The sequence below is a fragment of the Hippocampus comes genome, unplaced genomic scaffold (assembly GCF_001891065.2).
Source record: "Hippocampus comes isolate QL1 unplaced genomic scaffold, H_comes_QL1_v1.1 scaffold345, whole genome shotgun sequence".
Classification (NCBI taxonomy): Eukaryota; Metazoa; Chordata; class Actinopteri; order Syngnathiformes; family Syngnathidae; genus Hippocampus; species Hippocampus comes.
Window position 1 is genome coordinate 1,249,781 of NW_017805538.1, and position 19,919 is coordinate 1,269,699.

Sequence of the window (19,919 nt, forward strand, 5' to 3'; positions counted from 1 at the left end):
GTAATATCAAAAACTTCACGAGCGTCATGGAGGTTCTGAGCCTGGGGATTGGGATGCGGTTTCCTGCCTTGCTGTGTGGAGTGTGCATGTTGTCTTCCGCATTCCCAGGATTTGCAAATTTCATTGGAGACGAGTCTACTCCAAATCGTATTATGCGCCCCCTGTTGGTCAGTTATAGACAAACCCGCTGCAAAGAGTATCTGACGTCACACTGTTCAACGCGGGGTGTGTTTCTTTTCGCGGTTCTGGTGGAGCGAGGCCGGTCACCAGGCCAAGCAGTTGACTTTCGAACGTCGTCCTGGATACATGTTGAAACTTTACTAAACAGAGCTATGGATTTCGACTTTTTATTTAACGATACAGCTATCCAATTTTCGGACTTCCGCGAGTTTACGGTAGGTTGTCCTATTCCCTCAACTCCGGAAGAGAAGCTAACTAGCTAAGCGCTATATTAGCTTGTTCCTTCAGTGTCGGTGAATGTTTTCATGTTTGTGTCATCTGGATCCGTTTAGAAAAGTTACCTTAGCCTCTAAAGTGTTTTCCGTGTCAGCTAAACAGGCTCTGACCTAATTGTATACAGGTTTATCTAGAACCTGCAAGTGTTAACCATTCGTTGGACTGTATTTTCGCGGACTCTGGTCTTTTGCCTGCCGCTGAGCGTTATGTACCACAAGTACGCACACTCGGTAATAGTGGTTACCATAATGAATGTAGTCTTCATACATTTGCTAACAGCATTGTGAAGCCAATTAAGTCATGAAGTGACAGCTACATAATGACGCTTTATGTAACCTGAAGCGTGCTTTGTTTGCAGTTCCTACCCGGACAACGAAGGTTGTCTGAACGACTGAGAAAGCGACTTTATTATGGATTGGATCGTGATGTGTCACTTGAAGTACTCTCTTCTCCTATGACAGGTAACTGACTTTTACAACGTGGATCTATTGTCTTTCACGTGAGCTATTGACCAAACGTTTGAGATACTGGGCTTTGCGGTGAAATTTAAGGCAGCACAACTCAAAGCTGACCTAATATTTGGTCAATGGAGTGATGTTTTCAGCAAAAGGGGCGCGGCCACCAATAGTTGACCCCTTCTACTGTATGTCAGGAACTCCTGGGTCAGTGTTCAAAGAATAGGTAGTGTTGGAAAGGGAATTAAACACGGATTCAGAAACTGCTATCATTTGGAAGATTGGTGAATATTTTGATCATTTGACTTTGAAATCATCACTTGTCGTAGTTCAAGTGAGTATTTAGAAATGTGGGGATTGGTTGGGAGAACAGTGGGTAATGGAAGTCAAGTGAGGCTGGCATAGCGACAGAATAAAGCATTAAAATCTACAAGAAAGTGTCTTTATTTAATGTAACGCAGAACGTTACATTTTTACTGCAGTTGTTGGCCAGCTTTTCCTTGTAGTCCGCTGCGCCACGGTCGTCCTTGCCTGGTTGGATAGATGGCGCAGTTTCATAAAACAAAAGCACCAAGCAGGATGGATGAGCTGATCTTGAATTCTCTCGTGGCTGCTCAATTCGAATGGTCATCCGCATAACGATTAGCTTGCAGTTTAAACTGTGCTTCGAAAACGTATCGTAGGTGCCATTTTCGGGATGTTGTTTTACTCGATGTACGTTTGGCACTATGTACACCTACCAAGAGTGGGCCTTTAGAGTCCTGTTTTAGGCCCACCCTTCCCACTTTAACGTGCGCATGCTGCCCTCAGTTACGTCTGCCTTTCCTCTATATAAGCAACATCAGTCAGTCAAGCGCAGCGCTCATCGAAGTCACACAACAGCATTCACAGATTTTGGAACTAAGTGCATACGCAAGGCACGTTGCATTATCAAGTCCCCCGTCCATTTTGGAGAAAATTCAAGACTTTAATGTGTGCCTCATGGTCATGAAAATACGGTAGTTATTCATTGAAACAACATGATGATAACTGACCATGTAACCTATTTCAGAGCTAATGCATAACTAGCAAAGTATCCTCACTAGTTCAACAAGACATGAGGAATGTTGTCAAAAACGACACTCCTTGTTATCATGGCTCCTGTTCTGCAGCCGCCTCAGTCTTAAAACGGTATATTGATGATTACGGTACCCACATTTTTTGGAGAGTGAGTCAAAAAAAAAAAAAATGAACAGCTGGACATGTGCCTTCAAAACTTTAGAGAAGGTCAAATTATGTTCACATGCGCCTCAGGTCTGCGGACCAGACATTATTAGAAGTACCAAGAACTAAACTAAGGCTCAGAGGGGATCGAGCCTTTTCTGTTGCTGGTCCCTCTCTCTGCAATGACCTCCCACTGAACATTCGGCAAGCCTCCTCGCTGCCCATTTTCAAATCTCGCCTCAAAACCCACTTGTATTCTTTGGCATTTGACTCAGCATGACTTAGATTTGTTCTTGGTTTTGCTGTTCGGTGCTTTCTACCGTCTTTATTACCAATTTGCTTTACTGTTTGTTGTATATGTTGAATTGCTCCATGTACAGCACTTTGTATGCAGTGATGGCTGTTTGAAAGTGCTCTATAAATACAGTTGAGTTGAGTATTGTAGAGTCATCCTGCAATTTCACCCAAAAGCCCAATTTCCCTAACAATTGGGAAGTAGCGTAAAATAATAGTTTGTTGTCAGTCTTAAACCGTGGACGAGTAATAAATTGCACAAGTATTGACTGTCATATCCTTCAGACATTGCCGTTGAACTCTTCCGGAAATCTGCACCAAGCCCAATAAGGAAACTCCACAAGAAATACGCTGTTCATGTCTCCAGGTATGCAACACGTGTTATACAGTTGTTATGCATTTTCAAAGAAAGCAACAAATTTCATATTACCAGAAATTGTATTGTTTTTGCTCCAGGGAGGCTTGTATTTCACCGTGTGCCATGATGCTGGCGCTGGTTTACATTGAAAGGCTCCGAAATAGAAACCCGGAATACTTACAAAAGATCTCCTCCTCTGACCTCTTCCTCATCTCCATGGTATGTGTCTGTGGTCGCGGGTCATTTTAGATATGTACTGTATACTCTTTTTGTGTGTGCGTGCGTGTGAAATTGAAATAAAAATTCAGATTAGATTATCCTAGAATAAGTACAGATGTAGGACGGCCCGGTAGTCCAGTGGTTAGCACGTTGACTTCACAGTGCAGAGGTACCGGGTTCAATTCCAGCTCCGGCCTCCCTGTGTGGAGTTTGCATGTTCTCCCCGGGCCTGCGTGGGTTTTCTCCGGGTGCTCCGGTTTCCTCCCACATTCCAAAAACATGCATGGTAGGCTGATTGAACACTCTGGATTGTCCCTAGGTGTGAATGTGTGCGTGGATGGTTGTTCGTCTCTGTGTGCCCTGCGATTGGCTGGCAACCGATTCAGGGTGTCCCCTGCCTACTGCCCGAAGACAGCTGGGATGGGTTCCAGCACCCCCCGCGACCCTAGTGAGGATCAAGCGGTTCGGAAGATGAATGAATGAAAGTACAGATGTGATCAGGGACTCGAATGCCCCATCACTTTTCCAATCTGTCCGTCTCCTGTGGTTCATTTTTCCCAACTGTCTGGTTGATGGCCCCGTCAGCTTCTTGCGTTGATAATGTGCATCAGCTGGTCGAAATGTTCCACTCCAAGGCCATTTATGGATTCTGTTTTATTGTGAGAGAGACTCACACTGCACTGGATGTTTGAAATGTAGCGCGCCCACAAGCTGTGAGCTCTCCTTTATCTCCTCACATCTAAGTGCTGCAGCCATCATATGAAAGAATGTGTTTATGGACCCTTGATTACATTTTCGCTTCGCTATATACTTGAATGCAGAATATATACTGTACACAAATAATATATAATGGAAGGTGGACTCTCCCTAACATGTCCAGTAAGTATATTCTCCGGACATTTTTGCTCAGCACAAACAATATGCCTTAAATTTCCATTTATTCTGAGTGTCTTCATTGCGTTGACAAATGCATTTATCTGCCACTCTTTGTTAGATGGTTGCCAGCAAGTATTTGTACGATGAAGGAGAAGAAGAGGAGGTCTTCAATGATGAGTGGGGAGCAGCTGGAAAACTGGATGTCGAATCAGTCAATAATCTGGAAATGAATTTCCTGAACGCTATTGTAAGTTACAGAGTTTGCCGATGTACTGTAGCCCGTACCTGCTTGTTATTTGTTCTTATCCTTGTGCTAATTTTGCAGGATTGGAGTCTCTTCACTGGGTCAAATGAGTTCTTGGATACACTGAGCCAACTCGAGAGCAGGTCTGTGTACCTTCAAAGTTCAAATGCTTACTTGGCAAATTAAGAGTTTTATGTGAAACAAGTCATTTTGCGTTCACAGCATTGCCGAGCGTAAGGGGATGACGCGAGGCTGGTTTACCTACACTGACCTCTGTGTGCTGCTCGAGCAATCGGTGTGGAGCCAAACACTTGGAGCTCTCTACCAGCACTTTATCAAGGTGAGCAGGAGCATACAGGACTTGCAAGTGTGAGTGGCTTTATTCACAGGGGAGATGTTTTTGATTGTAACTTGTAAAAGTCGTTTATGATCACTTGTTCGAATTACAAAAACAAAATGAAAAGGCCAAAGATGAAATGCAAGCAGTATTTAACATCACAATGACAGTGACAGAAATGGTCACAATTCTCAGTATTATCACAGTGTTACTAAGATAAATTGTGAACAAAAACTGATACATGCACCAAATGCATTGCCGCAAGCTGTGTTTTGAATACAAAAAACCTGCACAACCTACCTTTTCTTGCATATGTTTAATACGTGCTGAAAACATGTAAAGATTGAGAACAATTTCGTGCAAAAATTGTTTCGCTATCGCGTTAAAAGTCCTTTTCACCATTTTTCCAGATTTTGGGGGGGATGGCTAAAATCAAGCCCAAGGTATGTACTTGGGCTTTCTGGCATTAGTCGGCTCTGCCCCATTACGTAAGCACTGAATGCCGAGGTTCCAGACAACCTGGGCCCGGTCCGTGGGCGAACAAGGGCCATTAGCTTGCTAGGCCCTGGACCGGTATTGGTCTTGTCCAATAAGTCACCACCTCACTCAGTTTTGTGGTGTGTGGTGGATCCACATAACAGAGACGTTTGGGGAAAATTGACTGCCTCATAAATGCAGTTGCACACGTTATTCAGCCTGCGCCTCAAGATACAGACAACAGAGCACAAACAGTTACATACACAGCCGCGTTGGCAGGATCGTTGCGCCGTCATGTGAAGGACTGGAGAGCAGTGATAAAACTAGCGTGGAAAAAAAATTATGGTTTGTGTCTTTTGTTCTGTTTGTTTGCTGGTGAACCAGAACAAGTTAACAAACAGCTCAGCTTTGCATGTAGTCTAGTTGTATCATACTACAGTGAAACTCCTCTAGAACGAAACCTACATGGGCGAAAATACCCCCTTATGTGGAAAAATCTTCATGCATTAACACAATTCCCATTCTACTGCCCCCCATATGACGAAAACCCCCCTGTTGCGTTATACGAAATCATTTTCTCTGCTCGAGCCTCGCGAAGACATTCACTACAATGAAGTCTTATCCAACAGCAACCTCTACTGCTTTGTTCAAAAAAAGGCAGCAGCAACCACCACACTGGTTTACATAGTGAATGATGTTTATTTCGGTCACAGCTGCGAGTTTCCTGGACTCAACATACTCATAGCTGCTCTGCCATTGGCTTACCGAGCATCATCCTGGCCTCCGATTGGCCAAGAGGGACCTCACTGTCTATGTGTGTAGATACTGAAGCTAGATCCGTAGCATCCGATCAGCTGCTCGGAGTAAATTGCTTATGGCTTGACGGACATTAAAATAAAAGAACGTTTCCTCGAATGCTTTACTTGTTATCATGCTAAAAACACCCACGGGACGCTTCGTAGTCCTCGATGGCCATAGTTAGCTCTCGAAGGCTAAAAACCTTACGCTAACTGGAACGCTTCTCTCTCATTAGTGCTCCAGTTAGCGTAAGGTTTTTAGCCTTCGAGAGCTAACTATGGCCATCGAGGACTACGAAGCGTCCCGTGGCTGGCTTAAAAGTTCATTGCATGCCAGGAAGTATTTGTTATTGTTAGTTTCAGACGAGGATGGACGTTGCATTGCTAAAATGGCTACAAAACGGACGTTTGAATGTCAAGCAGCTAAGACAAGAAGAGCTCTGATGCTGGAAGAGAGGGATCAAAATGAAAGACGGAGCAAGCAAAATAAAAGACATTATCCAAGAAATTGATGTAAGTGAAAGTGAATCGTGATCGTAAATTTCGCAATTTCTTTTCCTTTTTTTCTTTCTCCATTGACAATATGAAGTGTCAAATAAGTGTGTGCTCATACTTATGCACTATTGGAATAAAAATAGAGTACACATACGTTTGTGTGTGTGTGTGTGGGTGTGGGTGTGTGTGTGCTTACATCTGAGATCAAATTTGCTACAGTGAAAAACCCCCTGTTGTGAAAAATTTCTTGCTGCAAACATGATTTCGTTGTAGAGGAGTTTCACTGTAGTATGGAGCCATCCATCCATTCATCCCCCTGTCAAATAGACAGGGACCTTGATTCCGCTGGATTTATTGCACTGCACATTCGAGGGTTCAATTTTGATTTTAGACCTTTTTTGGACTTTATCTTTTCTCATACATTTCAAGTGACATATATCAACGGAGGGAAATTGAAAACTGGTTTAATATTTAATGTGTTTTTCCTTTTTACATTGATCCAAATTGTACTGCTTGTTATCCCCGCCAAAATTATAATTGTCACCTGAACCATTCAATGTTTTCTTTTGTTTTCCCCTAGGTTTCCTGTATGCTTGGCTTTTTGTATCTGACTAGTGTGGCAGGTCTCATTGCCTCAAGCACTGTGCTCCACCAGCTCAGTCTCTGTCCAAGTGGCCAGACTCTGATGACACCCCCGGGCGAAGTCACTTCAACACTCCCAAACCCTGATGCTCCCGCTCAACCCCAGCCACTCCCCTGTAACACTCTGTCCAACGAGAGTCTGAACCGTCACACCAACGCGCTCGGAGCGGCTTCGCTTCACACCACCCCGCAGGCATCAGTGTTGTGTCTGTGGGGTTCACTGCTTACCTCTGTGGGCTCCGTACAGCTAGAAACACCATTGGAGTCTCCTGAAACCTGGTGCACTTCCTCCACCTTTTGTCCGGGCTGTCGTCGCAACCTCTCGACCTCTGAGAGCATGCTGAGTAACACCTCCACTATATTCACCAGTCTTACATCATGGTTGGCCTCCATCTTGATTGGAGGCGCTGAAGCGAGTCAAAATTCTCACCACGAGGTGTTTTCGCTTGGGCAGCTGAGACCTTGTCATCCAAAGTTTCTGTTACCTGAAGACAAGACACAAGCTCTCCTCTTGACCGGCTAGCACACTGCAGACTCCACTGCTGATCATCATTCGGCAAAAGAAACCAGCACTGCTTTTTTTTTTTTTTTTCCAAATTATCCCCACCTTGTGTAATTCTCGATATGGTGCACAAACACATCTCAGACATGAGATGCTCAGTATAGTCACTTTATTTGACCACAGAAATCCTAACTTCTTTTCAGAGAAGTTTGAGGGTTTCTGTTACTGGTTTGAAGATGGGAGGTCTTGATCCGTGTGTTCTGAGTGATACGGTCTCATTTGAGAAGGGTTTGAGTATGTTGAGTTTAAGCGATGGTGCTTGGTGAGAAGAAGAAACGTAAATAGCTTTATGGTCATATTGATCACCCTTTTTTTTCCCTTACAGCTTTTTGGGGGGAAGGTCAAACAGGTCATGTTCATACACATCATGCTGCAACTCTTTTTAAATGGAAATGATGATCATAATTCAACACCTCCTGCTGAAGCAATGAACATCTTCCCACGACAGGGTAGTATGATAAATTCCTACTGAGTAGTTTCCTATTTCCTGGGGCTGTTTGCGTGTTTTGTTCCATAATGCCACCTAATTTAGCATGCTAACAATCTAGCTGCTGTGTACCTTCCCTGGTCACGTGTCTGTTGCAACAGCACATTTTACTTTAGACGTACCAGTTACTGAAATATTGATCTTTTGGACGGTAAAGGATTGACGCGCAGGTTTTTAAGATTGTGTTCCTGACAAAGCCAAAGTTGTGCCCGGGAATATATGATAGGACATTTTATTTTGACAATTTGATATACTTGGAAGCACAATGTCCTTAATTTTGTACACCCATGTAAAACAGAAATATTGTCAAGTAAGTGAGCTAAATTAATAAAGAATTACTTTCTTGAAGTTACATATTTCTTTGTCAGCATCAACTTGTAGACAGATAAAAAAATCACTTCGGCATAAATCTCTGATGTTTTTATGTTCCATCCATTCATTTATTCTCTGAATCACTTATCCTCACCAAACATATACACGAGTACTGTACACCCAAACAAATTTATGAGGAAAGCTTTGACTTGCCTGTCAAATCAATATTTTCTGTCACAATTGCAAATTTGGCTAATTGAGTGCAAATTATATATGTGCTCACATTTTTTTATGACTATAGTTGCAGAAAATCAGTACAAACCTGTGAAAGTCTTAGCTTCAATTTTAGAAAAAAAATTATGATAGGAATAAGAAGTTGGAGTAATCAAAATGCAGAGGTGTTTCTGTGATTACTGAGAAATTGAAAATAGGCGACCTTTTGGGAAGGGGGCGTACTAAAGTGTCGAGCATCCGGCTGTACCCACACTTATATTTGTTTTGGCACATACTATATTATTTTAGGAATTATTTGAGGACGGGGAACATTTGTCTGGTGTGGACACCCCCCCCCCCTACACACACACACACACACCACCTCTGTGCGAGTGCCATGAGCTTGACACCACTGCACAAGACCCAAAATAGTACCAACCTCTTCCTGGGAAAGAGCGAGGACTTAAGGGGAGGGGACGCCGTGTATTTTATTGGTTCCTAAAACGTTTTTTGATGGACGCAGCGGAATTATGGAGGCTTCCTTACAGGTAGACAACATTGTCAATATGATTGTGGTGTTGTTTTGTGCGTTGAGGAGCTTTCTACTCATTTTGACAACGTCACGCCGAGATTGTCTCATGTCGCCGGGTGTTTTCAGGTTTCGGTCCAAACAAAGAAAGGAATACAGAAAGATGGTCAGACTGCGATACTTGTAGTTTGTTGCCACATTTTTTACGATGCAAAAATAAGATGGATTGTATGCATGTACCATTTAGAGGCCACCGTCTACATGGATTTTATGAAGAGTCACTGTTGCTATGATGCCATTCCAACAAGTTGTAAATTGGTCATATTTGATACCAAGCTTAAAGTAAGTACTCTCTCGGCCTTGTTCATCTATTTGGTCATGTGCACCAAAAAATGGCAGCATATCAACTGAGACCCTAATTTGTGTTTTTCCTTCAAGGTGCAAAAGGCCTTTTTTGCACTGGTGGCAAACAGCTTGAGGGCTGCACCTTTATGGGACAGCGAGCTGAAGAGATTTGTGGGTAAGGTGGTCGAAATTGCATAAATAAACTTGAATTGCAAAAAAAGAGAAATGTGTTCTATTCACTCACAGGTATGCTGACTATTACAGATTTCATCAACATCATTCATTGTTACTACAAATCCCCTTTGGTAAGATTAGAAATAATGACTTTAACTCTCTTAGTAGTGTAGAGCAGGGGTCCCCAACCGCCGGTCCGCGGACCGGTACCGGTCCGCCGGGCATTTGGTACCGGGCCGCACAGAAAGAACTTGCCTTAATTCAGTTTTATTTCGGAATACGAAAGATGTTTTATTTTGAAAAACTACCGGATTCTCCGTTACATCCGTCTGTGTCACGCTTGACACACGTCAAGCCACGCTTCTCCATCACGTGACCGACTACTTCAAAACAAAACGCAGAAGCTCGCAAAACGAGTAAAAAAACTGCTGGAGATCGCAAATCACGGCGGCCTTAAAAGTACGTTCGAGACAACTGGATTAAAGTTATGGCTGAATTCTCTGAGATCGCCACAATAGCACTGTTGCTATTTCCGACACCCTACCTGTGTGAGGCGGGGGGTTTCTGCAGCAACGGCGACGAAAACAAAATTACAAAGTAGACTGGACATAAACCACACACTTGAGGTGTCATTGTCTCCTTTTACCCCGAGATGGGACCGTCTGATTGCAGAAAATCAAGCTCGGTGCTGTGGTGAGTCGTCATTTTCATGCACTTTTATCGTATTTTGAAGGCATTAAACATTGCCATAGCGATCGGAGTGTTGCGGCCAGATTAGACGCTCCTTGTGTTTATTATTATATTTCGAAAACGCCACAGTTTTCATGGAGCTCATATCATATTAATTTCTTGTATTATTTCCACCACACCTTAAATGCCGGTCCCTGAAAATATTGTTTGACATAAACCGGTCCGTGGGGCAAAAAAGGTTGGGGGCCCCTGGTGCAGAGCAATAGTATGCATTCCCCTCCAAAAGTATTGCAACCGTGGGAGCAATTCCTTTCATTTTGCTGTATAGTCTGAAAACATTTGAGTTTGACTTGAAAATGATGTAACGTCACGGGGCATGCTGGAGCCTATCCCAGTTGTCTTTGGGTACGAGGCGTGGGACACCCCTGTACTGGTTGCCAGTCAATCGCAGGGCACGCAGACAAACAACCATCCGCACTTACAATCACACCAAGTGACAAATTACAGTGTTCCATCAACCTGCCATGCCTGTTTTTGGAATGTGGGAGCAAACCGGAATACCCGGACAAAACCCACGCAGGCATGGGAAGAACATGCAATCTCCACACAGGAAGGCCACAGCCGGAACCCTGCACCTTTGCACTGTGAGGCGGACATGCTAACCAATCGTCCACTGTGCCGCCACAGGATGTAACATCAGGATAAATATTCTGGCTTTTATTTGGAGGTATTCACATCATACATACATAACTTTTCAGTCTAGGAATTCGCCTCACTTTTGGAATGTAATTATTGAGGGGAGTGTAATGGTTAGTCATGCCATTAAATGACTGATTGGCGAATAATGGACGATCTACTATGATTCCATAAGATTGTGGTTCCTCCTACAAGGTGCAGATGTATGAGCTGGAGAACCACAAGATTGAGACATGGAGAGGTTAGTCATTTTAGTACTAATAACCGACGTCTGTGATAAACAACCACAACACATCCAACCAGAGACTGATGCTCTATATTTACCATAAAAGTGTCCATTCACCATTTTGTGTGTGCGCAAGTTCGTAAATTTGCTGAGATTGCTTTTGCCTCCTCTTGTTTAGATGTCTATTTAAAGTGTTCCTGTCCATTTCTGATTAGTATTTCACCAGATGCCAGGTGAGAACACGGCAATCACCTTGGGCTCGTTCAAACTTTACATTTGAAGGCATCTTGCTTTGCACTTTGGACTTTGCACGTGCCCACACACTCTTTTCTCTTCTGCAAGTCTCTTTGATGCCATCTATTCCTTACTCAAACACAAGATCCACAGACTGCCCATCATTGAGCCAACATCTGGGAATGTCCTGCACATTCTTACACACAAGAGAATTCTTAAATTCCTCCATATATTTGTGAGCAAGCATTTCATCATTAATCAAAGAATCTGACAGATCTGGATGAATGATTTGTCCCGTGCGATTGAATGGAACTGTGTTCCCCTGCAGGGAGAAAAGGTTCCAAAGCCTGCTTTCATTCGGAGGCAGATCCAAGAGATGGGAATTGGAACTTTCAGGAACATTGCCACAGTTCAGCAAACAGCAACGCTTTTCGATGCTCTTGACATATTTGTGGACAGGAGGGTGTCAGCGCTTCCGGTGGTTGATGAAAAGGGTATGCTTTTTTTTTTCATCTGGATAGCACTTGATCACTAATCAAGTGCTATCTAGTAATATAATGTCATATGCTGCAACAGTGGCTGAGAGCGTTTGAAAGATTGAAACCTCTGCATACATAGCAAGGCACCCAACTCCACAGATTTCTTCCCATGGTGTATTTTTTTTTCCAACCAGGCAAAGTTGTGGCACTCTACTCACGATTCGATGTCATTGTAAGTACTTCGGAGATGTTTCATTCCCGAAAAACAATTGTCTTCTGCTCCTTTCTGTTGCACTCTGATTGTGCACTGCATGTTGGCACGCCCTCGGTGGCAGAATCTTGCAGCCCAGAAGACATACAACAATCTGGATGTGACAATGCTCGAGGCTCTCGATAGGCGCACATGTTTCATGGAGGGTGTGATCAAGTGCTATCCAGATGAAACCTTGGAGACCATCATAGACCGCATTGTCGCAGCTGAGGTGGGTGTGTCGGTCCACAGCATGAAATACGTCAGAATATTTACATGTTGTTTGTGTTCTTTTTCTGTGCATCGCAGGTCCACCGGTTGGTGCTCGTGGACAGAGCTGACATGCTGAAGGGCATCATCTCACTCTCAGACCTGCTTCAGGCTATGGTCTTAACACCAGCCGGTATTGAGGCCCTTTTGTCCTAGCAGAAAGTGGCAAATGCCCCCCATTACTGTTTGTGTAGGCTTCATCTGCTGCTGACTTCCCAGTCAGGTAATCTCTGCACCCTCTCATCCTACCACCCGAAATAACCACCTTCTGTTGTAATATTCTAGTGGCTAGAACTCTCCTATTATTAGGGATGTAACGATATCCAAACGTCACAATACAAAAAGATCACGATAAGAACAGCACAATACAATAATTGTCACGATATTGTGGGGAGGTTGGTGATATAAAAAAGCTCACGATACTCATGATGTAAAATAAATAGATAATCTCATGAAATGTCACAATATTTACGTAATAATAGCAGTGACAAATAAATGAGCTAGCCCGATCTAGTATCATGTGTTCCTGTTGGCTCAGCCGCTCAAAGTATCATGCTCTATGTACTGTAGTTCACGATGTGTTCGGCTGAAGCGGGACGAAAAGGAATGTTTTTTAACCGAGATGTGCCTCTTTTAAGATCATAAAATGACTATGTCTATATTACAATGTCGCTGTTATCGTTACATGCCCACAGATCATGTCAGCTCCTCAGATAAGCTTCATACCTGCTCCCTGACATTCATCATGGAAAATGTGTCTGGATATGTAATTCTGAACATTCCGATGTCTTTCAGAAATCACAGTGTGGGTGAGGTGACAAACTGCTGTGCTGCTTTTTCTATACAGACATTCATGCTGTGTTAAGGCAACTGGAGCGGATGAGTGCGCTCTGCGCTGACCTCACAGGCTCGACCACATTCTTCTGTTTTCCAAGGTCTCTACTGCAGTCTTCTTTTGTCTACATGTGATCCATTTGATCAATATTTTTATAATGCGTTGCTCATTTTTTGTATTAAATCCATTGTTGTGATGCTTGAGGATTACTGTACAGTTTGTAATAAAATATTTTCTTTGACCATTTCAGTTGATTTGATGGGTATAAAATCTCATAGTGTGTGGATTAATATTCATTTTATGTCATTTATTATGAATGATATGCGGGATAAGAATACATCATCCTCCGGAACAAAGAGGGACACGTGGTTTGTTTGTCAAACTTGGCCTGCTCTCACCAACCAATCAGAGGATGAAAAAATGCTGCTGTCAACGGGGGCTAGCAAGCTGGACCCCTAAGGTGAATTTGGAATCTGTTTCAAGAACTAGTCACATTGTTAATACTGTACACATATTGTTGAATTTACATCGGCCTGCTCTATGGATTTTGAAAGCCCACGGCAGATTGTATTATGATGGCAGCACACGAAGAATGATTGGAGAAAACTAATCTTTGCATAGACGAAATGAAAGGAGTGATCATTTCAGTGCTTTTGACAGTAATTTGTCTAGCAGCAGGGACGGCAGTACACCCGTGTCAGGAGGAGTTATGGCCCCATCAGAAATATGTATAGCCCCAGTTAAGCCCCTCCAACATTTTATTTGACATTCTAAAATATATTTTTAAATTACTTTCTCAGCCCCCACCCCATCCCTCGCGTAGTGGAAGTAACGAGGGGGACTTGACCGATGGCTCGGGGACTTTTTTTCCTCTAGTGACTACTAGAGGAAAAAAAATCCTGGAGCCATCGCTGGCCAACACAGAACGCTTTCATGTGCCGTACCGCTCACTGCTGGTGTTTCATATTTATGCCCTACAAATAAGTTCGTAGGAATAGCTACTCTAATTATGACTTTATTCACGTTAGCGTGGGTTACGTTCGGTTAACAAGACATTCCTATGACGAATTCGTCGCTGCTGTTGGAATGAAGCCCCATCGTGAACCGAAGACGTCCTCCATTGAAGAGAATAGATAGCGAGTATGCCACATGAAATCGAAGATCATTATTGCAGTAATATCTTCATCCATAAGGTGGTAGACTTGGGTTTATCCATAGAGCAGTGGTTCTTGGGTTCGGTCGAACCCCAGGGGTTCGGTGAAAGGGTCTCAGAGGTTCGAAGGAGCCTTTGCAATGGAGGGAGAGACACACGCAACTCAAAATGTTAATTAGTTATGACACGCCCGCTTGGCCATCACTGGCTGCAGATGATCACATGACATTGTCCAATCAGTGCTGTGGGAAATTTAGTTCGCTTAGTAGTCAATGTGCGACTATCGTGATATACGTCTTACAATAAAAAAGTATACTTATCGGTATTTCTTGAAATTTTATTTACTTTTTTCTGTTTTTAATAAATGCGTTTTTTATATCTTGAATGTATTTTTAATTATTTATTTATTTATTACTCATGAAGGGTTCGGTGAATGTGCATATTAACTGGTTCGGTTCGGTACCTCTAAAAAGGTTAAGAACCACTGCCATAGAGTAAACAAGGAAACACGTGACCTTTTTATGACGCGTGACTCGTCCCCCTCGGTCCGCAACCCAAGCGTTTAACCGGAAATGTTTGATATGAGTCGTCGTATTTTGTTTGTTATTTTTGTTTTGTTTTTTTCTCGCGTTTTGATGAAGAAAACAACACCGACAAGATGTTAGCTGTCCCCATTTTGATTGTGTAACTCGAGACTTTATAGTCTCGAGAGCCTGGTTATTTATTTGTTTATTTTATTTTGAAAGTCTCAGCGGGGGGATGTATTTCTTTGGAATATTTTACTTGACCCTGATCTCGCCATACACTCAGTGATCGCCAAAACAACACAACAAAGTGGCGCAAAGAAACATGGCGAGCTCCGAAGAGTCACCAAGACGCCCCTCCGTTACATCCTCTTTGGTGGCCCTGGAGGCCCTGTTTCCCGCCGGCACGTCGGAGCACACTTGCGGCGACGGGAACCCGGAGCTCGAGCGACTGCGGGAGCGCCTTCAAGACTGGCTGTCGCCGTACGAGCCTGCTCTGCTGTGGCTTCAGCGGCTGCTGGTGTGGGAGAGGCCGCTGTACAGCATATCGGTCGCGCTCACGCTAAACACGTTATTCTGGTAAGGCCTCGTCGAGGCACTTCAAGAAGTGTTGACTGTCACTTCGCTGGCAGCTCGTGAATGTTGCAGAGATGTGCGAGCTCAACGTCAGTCAGGATGTGAATGGCAGGATAAAACGGTTAATCCCACCTTTAGCCGAATGCTAGCACGGCTTCGTTGGAAGTGTCGACACCGCCGCGTTACAAGTGTGACAGTAGTTGAACTGCTTCTACACGAGTGCGCCAATGAAATCAACTAAGTATATTTGTGCTGATACTCTCAGTTCGGCTGTTTTTAAAGGCGTTCAACTTGATGAGTGGGCCTTGTCAAATATCAGCTGTCACTGATAGGTTGGTGAAATGGCACTGAGCAACCAGGCGAGATGCTGAGCATACCTTTGTAAAAAAATACATGGAAGAGGTGCTCTGTGTGTGTTGTCATTCATGCCAGGTTTGCAATGAGGCACACAAGTTGCTAATGTGCTCATTGTGTGCATTTCACAGGCTCCTGTCGTACACTTCCCTGCGCCCGCTATTCCTGTTGAGTGTGTCCCTTCTGGGGCTGATGCTGCTGGAGAGATGGAAGCCCAAGTTGCTCACTATGACTAGTAAGAAGCATTCATGTTTCTGAATGTTATCCTCAAAATTGAGCAGTTTCTTATCCACTTTTGCTACTCCAGTTAATCCCCGTGAATGTGGGAAAACATGTTACCACAGCGTATTGGTAATACACGATGTATGGAAAAGTTTCATTCCAATGCAAAGTGTCCAGCTGCTGCAGCTGTAAAGTCACAATCAAAGTCGATATTTGGATGCCAAAGACATAAAATAACAAAATAATATAACACAACACATGACATAAAACACGGACAGTCATGCAATCTTTACCACTTATCCTGCATACGCTTTGTTGATTAAAGCAGTTGTAGATGAAAGAGGAGAGAAAGTGTCCTTTCATCAGTGGATCAGAGACGTCATGCTCAAAATGTGCACACGTCTGCTAAAAGCTAAGTTTGAAAGTAAACAAGAAGGTGTCGCGGCCATGGACGAAAAAAGATTGGTTCACTTCTCCTGTCCCATATAAATCCTTTTCAATTCCAAACGGCGACTCTCAGTTACACTCCGCGGCGATGCTCCTCTCTCCTCATCCTCATCCAGTGGTTACTTAGCACGTCGACCTCACAGTGCAGAGGTACCGGGTTCAATTCCAGCTCCGGCCTCCCTGTGTGGAGTTTGCATGTTGCCCTCGGGCCTGCGTGGATTTTCTCCGGGTACTCCGGTTTCCTCCCACATTCCAAAAACATGCATGGCAAGGTGAATGAACACTCAAAATTGTCCCTCGGTGTGAGTGTGAGCATGGATGGTTGTTCGTCTGTGTGTGCCCTGCGATTGGCTGGCAACCGGTTCAGGGTGTCCCCCGCCTACTGCCCGAAGACGGCTGGGATAGGCTACAGCACACCCCGTGACTCTTGTGAGGATAAGCGGATTGGAAAATGGATGGATATTACGTCGTTAGAACAATGTGGCAGCATTGCGTCTGCTGATTGCATTAATAAGTTATCAAGTTGAATGTCGGGCTTTGTAAAACTCTTAAGCCACTGTATGGTGTAGGTAAAGCGCAATATAAGTTTTCTTTATTTACTATTTAGGGCAAATTTTATTAATTTCACCACCCTCCCCCTCAACCACCTTTAAATCTGTCATATTATGGTACAAATCCAATCGGAAGTACAAATCAGGATTTTTGCAGTGAGTCCAGCCCCTACTTTTAGCCAAAAATTCAACCGGTGTGACTGTGAAACACCTGCTTATTGGAAAGTGCAGGGGAAGTTTCCTAGATTACTGTTGTTTTTTGTTCGCGTATCAGGTAAAATAATGCTAATTATGGAGATAGAAACTAAACAAAAAGGAATGGCAAATGCATTCACCCTTAGTTTGAGTATAATAATCATTGAATTGAAAAGTGCAACCAACATCTTTTCAGGTTGAATTAACAGTAGGCTTACCTGCTTCTTCTGCAGTTTTTTTTCCTTCAACCAAGGAATAAATACAACATTAATATCTAAAATAACGTGCAACCAACATATCTGCATGTTTAATGAACAGTGGTTGAATCTGCTCCTACTCTCATTGCAATAAACAAACAGTGCACTAATGTTTAGTAAAGGGTCCAGTGTGACCAACTATTCTTCAGTGAATCTACAGAATTTATTTTTATGTATCAGTTTGCTGCTCTAGCAGGGCTACACTGCGAACACTGGACGGTCGGCATTGCCGTCGTGTAAAATCCCATATGGAGCCTTAGTGAGTTGTTGGCGAAATAGCAAGTGGCTTATTTGGAACATTTGTCGTCATTGCAAAAGGCAAGTGTTGGGACATAATGGTGGCTTGATAAGCTTAGTTTAGCTTCTGCCATCCACCATGCTGTTTTCTTGTTTGCCGGTGTGAGGCGAAGAAGTCACAGACAGATCAGCTGGATCGAGTAACGTTTAAACATCTTTATCATTGAAACTGCTTACAAAAACACACGCATGCACACACATGCACACACACACACACACACACACACACACACACACACACACACACACACACACACACACACACAGATATGAAGTCTTACCTGAGAAATTGATCTTTGATCCATAAATTCCACCTGAAGGCTAACTTAATGAGGACAGGTCGTTGTAGTTGGATGATAGGAATAAAACTGATACGTCAACGTAATAGCTGAATCTTTACTCCACTCGTCTGCATACATCCTGTATTTTAATGCCGTTCATTGAATGCCCTTCATGAACCAAGCATTCCCATGTTTACACTCACCCTATAATTGATAAGGTAGAGCTGTACAATCTACTGATACAAAGTTTCCTAAAGGTTCATTCTGAATACAATGTGTTACTATTTTGGTGTATTGATTGCCGTTGCTGTACAGTACCGGTATATTGTATTGATCGCAATTTCAACATGTTCAAATCTAACCTTGTGTTTTTCCTGTCTCCTCCAGTTCCACGGGTAGAGGTTTCCCCCATTCAGAGGTATGTGGAGTGGAAATCATTTTGTACCCCTCATTATCTGTGTGTGTGTGTGTGCGCGCGTGTGTTTGTGTGTGTTCGTGTTCTTGTATTATCTGTTGCAACATGAACATGGAATATGAGAATGCATTTTAAGCACCACCCGGAGGGAAATTTTGTCTCCCTCTCACTGTTACGTTTTTGTGTGTGTGTGTGTGTGTGCGTGCGTGTGTGCGTGCATGCATGCGTGCAGTGAATCGATGAGCACAAAGCAGCGTCTGCTCAGCGTTCCTGAGCTCAGTCACCACCTGGCGGAAAGTTACTTGACGTGTTGTCTGGTCCTGCACGAGACACTGCAGTACAAACGACAGAATCACGGCAAGGTAAAACACACTATGGGTATTGCTATCGTTGGAATGGACCGTAGGTGGGGTTTTTTTTTTTTTTTGGTTTTGTAATAACTAACACTCATAGTTTCGTATGGCTTTTATCCTCTGTGAGGTGACAGACATGCCGTGCACCTGCGGAGCTGTTGCTCTTTCACTGCTGTCTACCCTTTGCAGCTTGAAGACACGATCACTGATAATGTGATTTAGTTTTATTGAATAAATGTTTTTTCCCAGTTCTGTGCAATGATGTGCATCGGCTGCTTTGCGCTCGCGGTTGTCGGCCATTACGTTCCAGGAATCATGATCTCTTATATTATAGGTGAGTCACGTGTACTTTGCGATTCCATTCAATGTTTAATGACATGAACAATTGTTTTATTCATTGGACCTGCATTGCAGCACTAATTTCCCTCGCTTTGAATTCCTTCAGGTCTTAGTGTAATTCTGTGGCCACTGGTGGTGTACCACGAACTGATCCAAAGGATGTACACTGGGCTGGAGCCCATCCTCATGAAGCTGGACTACAGCATGAAGGGAGAAACGGAGCGTCGCAAGCATGACAAGAGGAGTGAGCGTCATCCGTTAGAAACAGTCTCTACAAATCTGTCACGCTGTGCGGCTCTTGTTTGTGGCAGTTCTATGTCCCAAAATTGACCTTTCAAAACACTTGTCTACCCAGAGGTGAAGAAGGAGGTAGAGGAGGGCGACGAGCCCAGAGCTGAAACTGAGAGTGAAAGTGAGGAGGAGCTCTCCTGTTTTGCCCCAACGGTATGGCCCTCCGTGAACTCGATGCAATAACCATGTCATGTCTGTAGCCCTTCCTGTGGCCCATCCAAGTTTGCTTTTCCCTTCTATTTAGTCTGAGTGAAAGGAACATATCATCAAATGGGGATTCAAAGACGACCCCTCCAAGAGACTTAACATCCACTTGTCACGCACTGCTTCAAATTACTCCCCTTTGAGAGTGTGGTTTTGTCTCATTCTGCTAGAGCGTAGCTTTTGCTACCTTGACCACTGTGGTAGAGCTACTCTGTTGCCATTGGTAGCGAGAATTTTTCCATAAAGCAACTTTCAAAACATTTATTTATGTACCTGTGTGTGTGTGTGTGTGTGTGTGTGTGTGT

General features: G+C 43.5%; 3 protein-coding genes across 5 annotated transcripts in view; all 3 read left to right on the plus strand.

The window, feature by feature from the left end:
* Nucleotides 1–201: 201 nt before the first annotated feature.
* cnppd1 (cyclin Pas1/PHO80 domain containing 1) lies at nucleotides 202–8,256 on the plus strand. Its single transcript, XM_019878511.1, has 8 exons — nucleotides 202–395; nucleotides 815–917; nucleotides 2,694–2,775; nucleotides 2,865–2,985; nucleotides 3,980–4,108; nucleotides 4,187–4,248; nucleotides 4,328–4,445; nucleotides 6,792–8,256. Exons 1-8 carry the CDS (start codon nucleotides 333–335, stop codon nucleotides 7,374–7,376), a joined length of 1,263 nt encoding a protein of 420 aa, XP_019734070.1. The 5' UTR covers nucleotides 202–332; the 3' UTR covers nucleotides 7,377–8,256.
* Nucleotides 8,257–8,718: 462 nt separating this feature from the next.
* On the plus strand, nucleotides 8,719–13,404 carry prkag3a (protein kinase, AMP-activated, gamma 3a non-catalytic subunit). 2 transcript variants are annotated; one of them, XM_019878513.1, is made up of 13 exons: nucleotides 8,719–8,975; nucleotides 9,086–9,122; nucleotides 9,204–9,298; nucleotides 9,395–9,476; nucleotides 9,566–9,606; nucleotides 11,057–11,102; nucleotides 11,266–11,320; nucleotides 11,430–11,556; nucleotides 11,650–11,815; nucleotides 11,995–12,032; nucleotides 12,136–12,282; nucleotides 12,360–12,543; nucleotides 13,116–13,404. In XM_019878513.1, the coding sequence occupies exons 1-12, from the start codon at nucleotides 8,958–8,960 to the stop codon at nucleotides 12,474–12,476; spliced, it is 969 nt and encodes a 322-aa protein (XP_019734072.1). In that variant the 5' UTR covers nucleotides 8,719–8,957; the 3' UTR covers nucleotides 12,477–12,543; nucleotides 13,116–13,404. The 2 variants fall into 2 exon arrangements, with proteins under 2 accessions (XP_019734072.1, XP_019734071.1); XM_019878512.1 differs by having other exon boundaries at nucleotides 8,720–8,975; nucleotides 9,548–9,606.
* A 1,512-nt stretch (nucleotides 13,405–14,916) lies between these two features.
* retreg2 (reticulophagy regulator family member 2) overlaps nucleotides 14,917–19,919 on the plus strand; it is a 10,719-nt gene continuing 5,716 nt past the window's right edge. Inside the window, exons 1-7 of one of the 2 annotated variants that reach the window (XM_019878528.1) lie at nucleotides 14,917–15,411; nucleotides 15,894–15,997; nucleotides 18,400–18,430; nucleotides 18,660–18,789; nucleotides 19,030–19,114; nucleotides 19,226–19,363; nucleotides 19,475–19,563. In XM_019878528.1, coding sequence (XP_019734087.1) covers nucleotides 15,158–15,411; nucleotides 15,894–15,997; nucleotides 18,400–18,430; nucleotides 18,660–18,789; nucleotides 19,030–19,114; nucleotides 19,226–19,363; nucleotides 19,475–19,563 — 831 coding nt within the window. In that variant the 5' untranslated portion in view covers nucleotides 14,917–15,157. The remainder of the gene's footprint in view (nucleotides 15,412–15,893; nucleotides 15,998–18,399; nucleotides 18,431–18,659; nucleotides 18,790–19,029; nucleotides 19,115–19,225; nucleotides 19,364–19,474; nucleotides 19,564–19,919) is intronic. The other variant, XM_019878530.1, reaches the window with a different exon arrangement.

Excerpts from the sequence above, each read along its gene's own strand:
- cnppd1 (XM_019878511.1), top strand. The coding sequence starts at position 333 with ATGGATTTCGACTTTTTATTTAACGATACAGCTATCCAATTTTCGGAC. Across the intron at positions 396-814 it reads CGGACTTCCGCGAGTTTACG|TTCCTACCCGGACAACGAAG; the intron begins GTAGGTTGTCCT and ends CTTTGTTTGCAG. Across the intron at positions 2,776-2,864 it reads TACGCTGTTCATGTCTCCAG|GGAGGCTTGTATTTCACCGT; the intron begins GTATGCAACACG and ends TTTTTGCTCCAG.
- prkag3a (XM_019878512.1), top strand. Across the intron at positions 9,607-11,056 it reads GTTACTACAAATCCCCTTTG|GTGCAGATGTATGAGCTGGA; the intron begins GTAAGATTAGAA and ends TCCTCCTACAAG. Across the intron at positions 11,321-11,429 it reads AGTATTTCACCAGATGCCAG|TCTCTTTGATGCCATCTATT; the intron begins GTGAGAACACGG and ends CTCTTCTGCAAG.